At 52.5% G+C, this 11239-nt stretch overlaps 1 protein-coding gene across 1 annotated transcript; it reads right to left on the bottom strand.

Annotated features, from left to right (window-relative positions):
- Positions 1–359: 359 nt before the first annotated feature.
- Positions 360–10827, bottom strand: Eno1 (enolase 1). Its single transcript, XM_052178232.1, has 12 exons — positions 10710–10827; positions 8385–8478; positions 6602–6697; positions 5610–5668; positions 3761–3830; positions 3470–3603; positions 2509–2731; positions 2069–2266; positions 1624–1825; positions 1276–1384; positions 1096–1154; positions 360–737 (listed from the first exon to the last, which is right to left on the bottom strand). Exons 2-12 carry the CDS (start codon positions 8467–8469, stop codon positions 668–670), a joined length of 1305 nt encoding a protein of 434 aa, XP_052034192.1. The 5' UTR covers positions 8470–8478; positions 10710–10827; the 3' UTR covers positions 360–667.
- Positions 10828–11239: the final 412 nt, after the last annotated feature.

Below are 11239 nucleotides of genomic sequence, written 5' to 3'. Positions count from 1 at the left end.
TCTCATAGATGGTTGTGGGCCACCATGTGGTTGCTGGGATTTGAACTGAGCAGCTAACCTGAGTCATCTTCCAGTCCCACACACCACCTCTTAACCACTTGCTTGGTGCAGTGAAGATTTGGCTCAGTACCCAACAAGTAGTTTCTTTAGCTCAGCAGCTTCCCACCCAATAGTCTAGGCCCTAGACTAGTAAAGAAAATAACTGCCCCGGTCTCCACATGAGCACACCTACTGGAATCTTGCTAGGTAAAGGTATCTAGATGTCTGAAGCTGGCTCTCCCTCCAGGCCCAGCAGCCCTCACAGAAGCCTCCAGCCCCCTCTACCCCAGACCATCACACACAAAATGCCAGCACTCACATGGGCTTCTGAGGCTTTATTTTTGCATGTAAACCACTGGGGGGGTCTTGATGGCGGGCACCCTAGAGATGACCCTGGAGTTCCGAGGGCTCCAGACACTAGCCGGAAGTCAGGTGACAGAAACAATGATTCAGACCAATCACATGATTATGAAGCTGGGGTCTCCAGCAGGGTTCCTGGTGGTCAGTGTGGACATCTAAGGAAGCAGTGACACGGGAGGGGCAAGCACTGGGCCGGCCTCGAGCCGCCTGGAGGACATGAGGGACAGAGGACCTAAGCACGGTGGCTCCTGTGGCTCCAGTCTGTGCTTTACTTGGCCAGGGGGTTCCTGAAGGACCTGCCAGCAAACTTGGCTTTGCTGCCCAGCTCTTCCTCGATTCTTGGCAAACAGAAAAGAGAAAGAAAGCAAGGTTAGCTCTCCATGTAAGAGGCTGTGGTGCGGTTGACCATGTCTGTTAGTTCTGATACATGGCTGGCGTTAGCAGGGACATTGCTATGAATTTGAAATCAGACTGGAAGACAATTCTCAGCCCATCTGAGCTACACAGGGACGCTGGCTACACCCACACCCCACTGTCACCCAGCTCTAAATGTGGCTGGACTCTGAAAGGCACCCTGTTCTGCCTTCCACCACAAGATGGCAGCAGAGCACAGGCCACATGCTACCAACCAGTGTCTGTGCCCAGCTTGGGATGCCCACCCAATTTGTCTTCCCTGTGACCAGAAAGTGTCTTTACCTAAGGATCTGATTGTACTTGGCCAGGCGCTCGGATCGGCAAGGGGCACCAGTCTTGATCTGGAGGGACAAAGGAAATGATCATCACTATAGAAGTAACAGGGACCACGAACGAACCCTTAGCCTGTAGCCAGTGTGAAGAGCAAACCCCCAAAACTTCACCCAGGTGTGCAGCTCTTACCTGCCCAGTGCAGAGCCCCACCACCAGGTCGGCGATGAAAGTGTCCTCAGTCTCCCCAGATCGGTGGGACACCATGACGCCCCAGCCATTGGACTGGGCCAGCTTACACCTAAACAAAGGGCAGGAGTCAGATCATGTGATGCACACACCTGACCCTATGCTGAATGGTCTTCAGCTCCAGCCTCAGTGCCCTGCCCTCCCCTGAAGGCTTCCTTCCCATCCTCTCACGGGTGGCTGGCCACTTGGACTCCAAGCTCCCCAAGGAGACAAACTTTCAGTGCCTGTGTGGAAAAGCTAAGGAGCGAGGAGCAGGCATCCAGTCCCAGAAGGCCCTCCCAGGCCACTCACGCCTGCAGAGACTCGGTCACAGAGCCGATCTGGTTGACTTTGAGCAGAAGGCAGTTGCAGGACTTTTCGCCCGCGGCCTTGGCGATCCGCTTAGGGTTGGTCACCGTGAGGTCATCGCCCACCACCTGGATGCCTGCACTAGCTGTGAACTTCTGCCAGGCATCCCAGTCGTCCTGGTCAAAGGGGTCTTCAATGGACACCACTGAGGAAAGGACAAGGAGACCCCGTCAGCGAGAGCCTGGCCTGTGGTCCTAGGCACGGCACCTCTCCCCCTCTCCCCTCCTCTGAGCCTAGGGGTTTGTCTCTTTAGGATGCACAGAAAGGTTTAAGGTTTAACTTCCAGCCTCAGTCCCTTGCTGGGGTTAAAGGAATGTCTTACTTCTGCCCCGAGACAGGGTCTTTGTAGTGTAGAGGTTGGGGTGGCACAAGGACAGCTTGTACTCACCTGGGTAGTTCTGGATGAAGGACTTGTACAGGTCGGCCAGCTGGTCGGGTGTGATGTACCGGCTGGGGTCATCTGGAGACTTGAAGTCCAGGTCATACTTGCCAGACCTGTAGAACTCAGAGGCCGCCACGTCCATGCCGATGACAACCTGCTCAGTGTAGCCAGCTTTCGCAATCGCAGTCTTGAGCAGCTCCAGTGCTAGAAAGAGACCGCACTGGCTTTAAATAGAACAGAGGCGGGAACCGAGGCGGGAAACCTCGGCCAGAGCTCCAGAGATGTGCAGACATGCCTCCTGCTACCTGCCCAAGACCCCACCCGCTAGGTGAATTCTCTATAAGTGCATTCCATCCAGGTCAGGGGTGGCAAAGGGCCTGCAGATGGCTGATGCCATGCACCAAGATGGCACAGCGGACAGCACAGCCTCGCTCTCGTGCCTTTACCTTCTTTGTTCTCCAGGATGTTGGGTGCGAAGCCGCCCTCATCACCCACGTTGGTGGCGTCCTTCCCGTACTTCTCCTTGATGACGTTCTTCAGGTTGTGGTAAACCTCCGCTCCAATGCGCATGGCCTCCCGGAAACTGGACGCGCCCACGGGCAGGATCATGAACTCTTGCATGGCCAGCTTGTTGCCAGCATGAGAGCCGCCGTTGATCACATTGAAAGCCTGGGTGAAGCAGAGAGCTATATGAGACCAGCCGGGGAAGCCAGGGCTGCCCACCATGGGCATGACACCTCTGGATTGCACTAGCTATCATCTGGTTCCTATGAGCCCAGCCCTGGACGTGGTGGGGCAGTCTTGAATGCTCACTAGGACCCTTCTGAAATCCAGCCTTCGCTTACTGTGGTGGGAATCAAAAACAGTTAGGAACAGGTCCTTGTGGGTGCCTAGGGATATGACATTCTAACTCTGTAATGGGTTAACCCATTACAATACTGTCAACCCAATACAAGAGCATATAGAAAGGGACTGTCTACATAGATCCTTTAGCTTGATCAGTGGGACTGATGAGTAAACCAGCCCATTATGGGTAGCACCAGTCCCTGGGTTCTAGACTCCATAGGGCTCAGGGCTGAAGAAGAGGTGAGTAGCTGCATTTCTGAAATTACCATGTGACCCCAGGGCCACTTGCCACTGCAGACAGGCTGGCCTCAAGTTCAGCCTGTCCACCTGCCTCCTCCCAAATGCTGAGATTAAAGGCTCACCACTGCCCGGCTTCATTTCTGCTGACTGTAAAACATAAGGATTCATAATTACCCTGACTTCCCACGATGGGCTATCCTTACTCAGAAACTGATAAACCAAACAAACACTTTCCCCAGTTGCTTCTTCCTGGGGTATTTTATTATTGCCCCAACATAAATGAAACAAGACAGCCTTAGCAAGTTCCAAAAGGACACTCACCGGGACCGGCAGGATGACTTCAGGGTTGCCGGCCAGGTCAGCAATGTGGCGGTAAAGGGGCACGCCCTTCTCCACAGCACCTGCTTTGCAGACAGCCAGGGACACTCCCAGGATGGCATTGGCACCAAATTTAGCTAGAATCAAGTGAAAATGGTGAGTAGATGGGTCTTAGCCTCTTTTCCACCACCGTCCTGGAAACCAGCCCCACCCCACCTCTCATGGCACCCACTCAACAAAGCTTCCTGATTTCAAAGCCTCTGATCAGGGCGAGGCTCCGCCAGGGCAACTCACATTTATTCTCGGTGCCGTCCATCTCGATCATCAGCTGGTCAATCTTCTCCTGCTCCACAACATTCACTTTCTGCAGGGAGACAGGAGGTGAGGGCTAAGGCTATCTTTTGACCCCCTCTCCTGCCAAGCAGCACTTCCTAGGCAATTATGTGCACTAAATCTGGCGGTAGCCAAGGGGCCTTCTCAATGCTCCTCAATGCTAGCAAAGACTGGCTCAATCCCTAGCTCAGACCTAACAGACCCATGGGGCAGAGCACGAGAAAACAAAACCACCTAAACAGCTCCGGGCGTTTCCGAGTCCACAAGACTCCAGTCTACCTAGGCTGTCAAGGTCACGCATACAAGGCAGCTGTGTGTGGCATCCGCTATAAAGTGTTACCACAAACAAGGGTGTTCTTGGATAAAAATTAATAAAGCTTATTGTCCATTCAAGCCAGCAGGGTCTGCCCAAATGTTGTCGCTCCTGGCCAAGACAAACCACAGACCTCCACTGTCTGGTGAGAGAATGTATGCAGACGCTGGCTGTCCAGGATCACCCACCCAATACCTGATTAATAAACACGGCTATTTGGGGAGTGTATGAAGCAATAAACTCAGACTGTCTCAATCAAAAAAGCCTGTGCGTGTGCTGGAGATGGCTCAGTTGTTAAGAACGCCTGCTGCTAATGCAGAGGACCAGATGCTCTTTCCTGACTACCACGCACAGCAGACATGCAGGTGGTCCATAAACATACATGCAAACAGCCACTGTCACTTCATATTCATAGAACACGATGCAAGAGTGCATGACCCCATGGTGCCGTGCAAGTGTTCAGGACTTGAAGCAGCACTGAAGAAGGGAGCCAAACACTTGCCCAGGCAGAAAGTTCCCAGAGGTTAAACCTCCCCAAGAGCGTTCATGGAGGCCTGGGGATGAAGGGACAATGATTAAGGCGTATAAGCCCAGGAGACTGGAGCAGAGGGCGCTGACAGCTATAATGAGCAACTGTCTGGAGACCAGACGAGCAGAACCAATCACAGGATTACACGGGCTCTCTGGGGACAAAATAACTGGATGGTACAGGGTGGCTTTGTGAATTCAAGGGGGAGGATCTCGATGTTAGTTTAGTAAACATGGGCAGGACCATGGCCAATGGCTCCCTCTGAGAGGTGCCTTGGAAAGGACCACAAACGTCCTGGGCAAAGCTATGGGCCATCTCCCTCCCAGCTGAGGCAGTACACAAGGTTTGCCTTACGCCTGGAGCAGGCGAGCCACCGACATTGGTGCCAGGACCAAGCAACTCAGACCCTCTGGAAGGGCAGCAGGTGCTTTTCTTTCAGCCTCAAATGAGTTTTGGGTGGGGAAAGCATTGAATTCAGGGCTTTGCACACAGTATGTACACATCAATAAGATGGGGTTGGGGTGTTATGCCCAGCTCCTAAAACCAGAGCTGCAGGCACCTGCTACTCTAGTGTTTGGGCTGTAGCCTGCAGCAAGTGTCTACACTCTCAAAGGAGTATCATCCCCAGTCCCAGACTGTAACAAATCCAACCCTAACAGCAATAAATCCCAAAGTCCACACCTCAGCCAAGGTCAGCGTCCCATGTGACATACAAAGCTGGACCATGAGGCCCCAAAGGTCAATAGAGCACAAGGAAACACGCCAAGCATTCTCCCCCCACCGCAGTCTGGTCCAGTGTCAGGTGCTTTCAGACGCAAAGGCACACACTGGCAGCAGGCCGGTTAGACTCACGCATGAGGATACCCTGCTTCTTTTAAAGCTCTCAGTAAAGCTATTCTGTGAGGAGGAGGCCTGGGCCTTGCTCTGGTGGCACGGATACAGAGGTGTCACCAGGAGATGGGTCCTACCTTGCTAACCAGGGCAGGTGCAATAGTGTTATTGATGTGCTCAACAGCCTGGGACACACCTAGAAGGAACAATCGTGACATTACTCACACAGCACAGTACATAGGCTCGAGTAGCCTTGCTGGAGCACTGCGGCCCAAAGAGCCTCCACAGAGTATCTGGAACCCTTACCCCTCACCTTCCCCCAAGGGGGCTTTCTGGCCCAATCTGAATGCTCTTCCCTAGCACCCCAGGGGGTTAGCGCCACACCAAGAGCCACCAGCCCAGAGTGCACGAGGGGTGTTAGTCCAAGACCATGCACTGGGGAGACCAGCTGCACGCTAGGATGCACAGCTGCATTGTTACCTGAGTGCACAAGGCTGGTGCCAGGAACTCATTAATATACTTAACAGGTCTGGAGACGCCTGGCCATTAGAGGTGAATAGAGAAGGAAAGAGAGACTCAGGAGAGAACAGCCTTCAGAGGACAGGAGGAGGCAGGAGCTTCAGGAGACCCCCCTCTGAGATAGCCTTCCCTCCTTTTTGGAGACTTTCCCCAGTTGCTGCCCTCACCATCGGCACATCACCATTGATGACAATAACAGCTTACAGCGCCGATCATATCAAGAAAAAGGGCCGGAGTTAACTCTGTGCTGTCTGCTATACCTAGTGGGGCAAGTACTTCTTTACATAAGAAAGGAGGGGCCACACCAATGTCGAACATCTGCCTGCCAGAGAAATCTGGGAGCTGGTTTGCCCAGGCTGACCCTGCCAACAGGGTACCAGAAAATCCAACAGAAGTGCCTGCATGTTCCCATGGATAGTGCGTATCAGACCCTACTAAGGAGGAAGGGATATTAGCAGATCAGCAGCCAGTCTCCTAGTACTTCCATACCAGGGTCCCAGGCTTAGGAAGGCAGCATCAGGAGACTACCCTGCTGGCTCTGAGCAGTGCTACGGGTGACTGCCAGGGGAGGGGGTGGCGAGTGAAGACGTGACTAAGTTCCTATCCTTACCCTTCCCCATGAAGCGGGTCTTATCATTGTCTCGGAGTTCTAGGGCCTCATAGATGCCAGTGGACGCACCGCTGGGCACCGCAGCTCGGAAGAGACCTGGAATAGAGGTGGGAAAATCAGCTCTGGGCATGGCGCAGTTCTGGACCCACTACACAGGAGGCTAAGGCACAGGATCTGAGTCTGAGGTCAACTGGAACCAAAGCAAAACTTGTCTTTAAAAAAAAAAAAAAAAAAAAATGAAGCATACAACTGACCAAACAATCAGACTGATGGATCACGTCCAAGTCCCCAGTCAGTGATCAACACTCAGAATGCAAAAGGCCGAGCACAGACTGGGATAGTACAAAACTAAACCTCACTCTCCATTCCTGTTGAACTAAAGGCTGCCTCTCAACTGCCGGCCTCTGCCTCCAGCTCTGGGAAAAAAAAAAAGTTTTGGCACCATCGTTGCGTCTAAAGGACAGAGTCCACCCTCAGGGGCACTTAGACAATAGATAGGATCTCATTCATTTCAGTCTGAGACACTGTGTGTACGACAGCCAGGGGTCGTTACCATGCTTCCTACACTGTCTTTTTCTCATTGAGCCCGCAGCTCACCAATCTGGCACCACTGGCTGACGTCTCGTCTCCCCAGTGCTACTGCTAGGCCTGGGTTTTTATGTGGTTGCTGGGGATTGGACCCTGAGCCTCGCGTCTGCACAGCAGACATTTTCCTAGCTGAGTCACCTCCCCAGATGCTCAGAAAGACTTAGGCCAATACTGCAGCCCACAGCTCTAATCTCAGCATCCAAGACAGGATTTGAAACTAGTTTCGGCTACATACACAGTAGGTCTTACGGCAATCTTAACATCAATTATTGTAAAAACTGCTATTAATTGGCCGGTGAAAGCACTAAGACTTTGAAGAGCTACAGTGACACTCCCCTGCAGTCCTGTTTGACTTTGTTTAAATGTCAACTTAAGTATTAAGCTGCACCAGCAGGTGGAGCCATCCCCTGCTGAGACATCTTGTGTCATTTTCGATGTCACCAGCAGGTGGAGTCATCCCTTGCTATCTGACACCTGATGCCACCTAGCATACTTGGTATTTACCATGAGACATTGCCAGAACACAGCTAAGAACCCCTGGAGAAGACAGAGGTGGCACACCAACCAGCGGGCTCTTACAGTTCAGGATCCTTCATTTCCTGGCGGGACGGGACAACGGGTAGGTAGGGCTGGGCTGTGGTGCTTCAATCCTGAGTCACACTATGACTCAGTTCAGACTGCCACCAGCTCCTCTGAGGGCACTGCCACATCTTCCTTGGTCTCTCTCCTATTGCACACACTACATGCATCTCTGAATATTGATGCTGAAATCAGCACAGGTGGGGTTTGGTTTGTTTTTTTTTTTTTTTAGTAGAGGAAACAGTGCCTTGGTATGTAGCCCAGGCTAGTGGCAAAACTGGTAAACCCCCCTCCTGCAGCAGCGTGCCCAAGGGTCAGGATTAAAGGCATTTGCTGCCACACCCAGCCAATTTCTTAATGTAAAAGCTCTGTTTTTTTTTTTTTTTTACAATGCTGTGATTTGAATTTAGGACTTGCTCTCCTTACTTCCCTTTCCCAGTGACCTACCCAACCCACATCCTGTCTTAAACACCAAGAAGCAGGGCCAGGCACGGTGGCAGATGTCTGTAATCTCTGTGGGTGGAAGGCTGCGACAGAGGGACCTGAGCAGAAGGGACTCTGCCTCGCTACCCTGCCTGTGGTGGGAGAAACCAGTTAACGGTGTGGCTGTGTGTACCTTTTGCGGTGTACAGATCCACCTCAACAGTGGGATTCCCACGGGAGTCAAAGATCTCTCTGGCATGGATCTTGAGGATTGACATGGTGAACTTCTGTAGGAGGAAAAACAGTTCATGCATCACCCATAAACAGTAACACAGAAGATTAATTCATTCCAAGAGATCGCCTCTAAGAGACCCTGGATGTGACAGAGAGCAAGTGGGCTACGTGTTAGCATACAGATGGTCACTATCAGTGAGGGTCTGGGGAGTGCAGGTCAGTGGCTTGTGCTTCCCGCCAAGCATGTGGTCCACATGGCACAATGAAAAAAAAAAAAAACCGCTCCTGCAGAAAGTCCTCTGAAGCTAAGTGTTCTGTGGGCAAGTAGGTAAAGACTTATAATAAGTAAGTAAAAACTCTGACTGGATAAAACAATGTTCTGGCTCCTCAGGGAAGGATGTGGAAACACTGAAGAAAGGTCAGAGGTTAAATAGATCTGGAGCCTGGAGGGAAATGTAATTGGGGGGGGGAAGGGGGGAGAAGAAACCCAAATCCATCAAATTGCACCCCTGAGGAGAGCAGAACATTAGGCTGACATGGACTTCATAACCAGTAAGAATCTGTGAGACAGGAAGCCAGAACCCTGAGCTCTTCCACCTGTGGTCATCACTCCTTCCAATCTCTGGCCCGGTGGCACATGCCGGCTTAGCACGTGGGCGGCCCCGGGTTCAATCGCCGCCATATTTAGACAAGAGCTATGACTTCTGGTTAGTACATTTCAAAAGGGCACCTTGCTTCACTTTTAAAAGGTATCCAAAGAAGATGTTTAATTAGAAAACATCCTGAGAGGAAGAGGATATTGGGCCACAAACAGCAAGTCTTAAAAGAATGTCCCTTTTTTACTTTTTCCCCAGCAGGCTTACCAGGAAAGAAATCTACCAGATTGTAGAACTAACCTGCTTGAGACATGAAGACACAATAGCACTCAGAAGCTATTATCTAAGGGGCTTCCCACATCTTTTGTGGTAAGCACTGAAGACATGTTTTTTTGTTTCAACAGAAGCTACTTCTGTGGTTTTGTTTTCTCTAAGACAAAGGATCTTTATACACGCACCACAGAATGAAGTGTCTACTTTTTACCTACTATGTTACAAAACCTACTTAATATTCCACAACCCGTTTCTTATCTCCATTTCCAAAATGCGAATTATCTACTGTGTAAGTTTCAAGCACTTTTTTGTAGACCGGGCTGGATTTAAATACCATACTCTTCTTTGTCTTCTCATACCCTCCCGCCCATTCAGTGCATTCCAGGCTGCCCCGAACTCAGTGATCCTCCAGCCTCAGCATCCCTAGTACTAGATTTTTCACGTGCGCATCACCATGGCTAGTTCCTTTATGGGGGCAGGGAGCACCCACGTGCCACACTGCAAAGACCTTACAACTTGTAGGAGTTCACCCCTCCTCCTTCCACCTCTTGTATCTAGTTTGGATCTTTAGGCTAGGCAGCAAAAGACTTTAACCAATGGAAGAAAATCTCACCCACTCGGTCTTTTATCTGGATTTAACGCCGGACCAAGGGCAGGAAAGTGAACCCTTCGGTCAGTCTTATCACCAGACTGGCTCTGGCCCACCCCGAAAGCAAACCAGTCAAGGGACCACACTGCCTAGGCCAGAACGAACAGGAAGTTTTCTTCAATGCATCTTAGGTCAGCTCATGGCCGGCTAGTAGCCACCCAGGAAACCCGCAGCTCTTGCCTAACTGCGTCGAGGTCTCCTGAGGGCTTTCCAATTATCCAACGCGACTGCTGCAATTTCCTCTACTCTAAGTACCTAACCGACACTCTTGTCAGGAATATTCCAGAGCAGAGATGGGCTGGACCACTCCCGCCCAGTGACGCACTATTGCCATCCAGGAGCACCGGCCCCAGCAGGATCTACTAGGGTGTGGCGCTCTGCCTCTTGGGCATCCTTATTTCTGGCCCTTCCATTTTGAGAAGGGATTTAATGATCCTGGTGTGTGTGTGTGTGGGGGCGGCTAAGTCGCTCTCTCTCTCCCTCCAAAACCTTCCACTAGCTACTTTTCTATTCTCCATTCCCGCGATCATCCGTGGCCTGCATCTGCTGTTGTCCGCTTGGGGACCCGATTACATGGCAACCCTGAAGCTCGGTGATCACTGGTGGGCTCACACGTCCACCCTCCAAGAACCTGTGCCCTTCCACGAGGTTGACTCGAGTGCTCCCAGGGTAGCGGCTCGCGCCCAGGTTAGTGGGTGCTCGTGCCCACCGGGGCCCCGAGCGGAGCTCGTAGGCGAGCTGTCCACGAAGGGGAGACGGACCATACCTGGCAGTCGGATCGCTGAGGAGGAAGGAAAGAGGGTTCTGTAGACACCGAACAGAGCTTTAAGGACAGACGTGAGCTCGACCCTGTATCGGAGCAGCACTAAGCGCCTCCCACTCTGACTTCCTATCTTGCTGGCTAGGCCCCGCCCATTTCCCCGCCTTTCGGGCCCTCCCTCCCTCCACGCTGGCTCTCCATTGGCTCAGCGTGCCGTCACTCCAATAGAAGAGCGTGACCGAGGCGGCCGCTGGGCCTGCCCAGACGAGGGGCGAGGGCACGGGGGCGGGGGTTGTCCTGCGGGTCTGGGCCTAGCCTGCCTGTAGCTTAGCGGGAATGCCGGACGAGCCTCCCGCTGGGGAACCTGGGGGCCTAGGGCGAGGGTCTACGGAGCCCGGATGCCGGGCGGGGCGCGGGCTGGGCTGCGCGGCGGGCATGAGGGCTTGAGCCCGCGGCAACGTACAAACGAGTCCCACACGCACTCAGCGTGACTGCGGCGCCGCACGTCCGGCCCACGACCTTGCTGATGACCTTCG

This window comes from Apodemus sylvaticus, chromosome 3 (assembly GCF_947179515.1).
Source record: "Apodemus sylvaticus chromosome 3, mApoSyl1.1, whole genome shotgun sequence".
NCBI lineage: Eukaryota > Metazoa > Chordata > Mammalia > Rodentia > Muridae > Apodemus > Apodemus sylvaticus.
The sequence above is the reverse complement of the archived record's forward strand: the minus strand, read 5'-3'. Positions and strand labels throughout refer to the sequence as shown.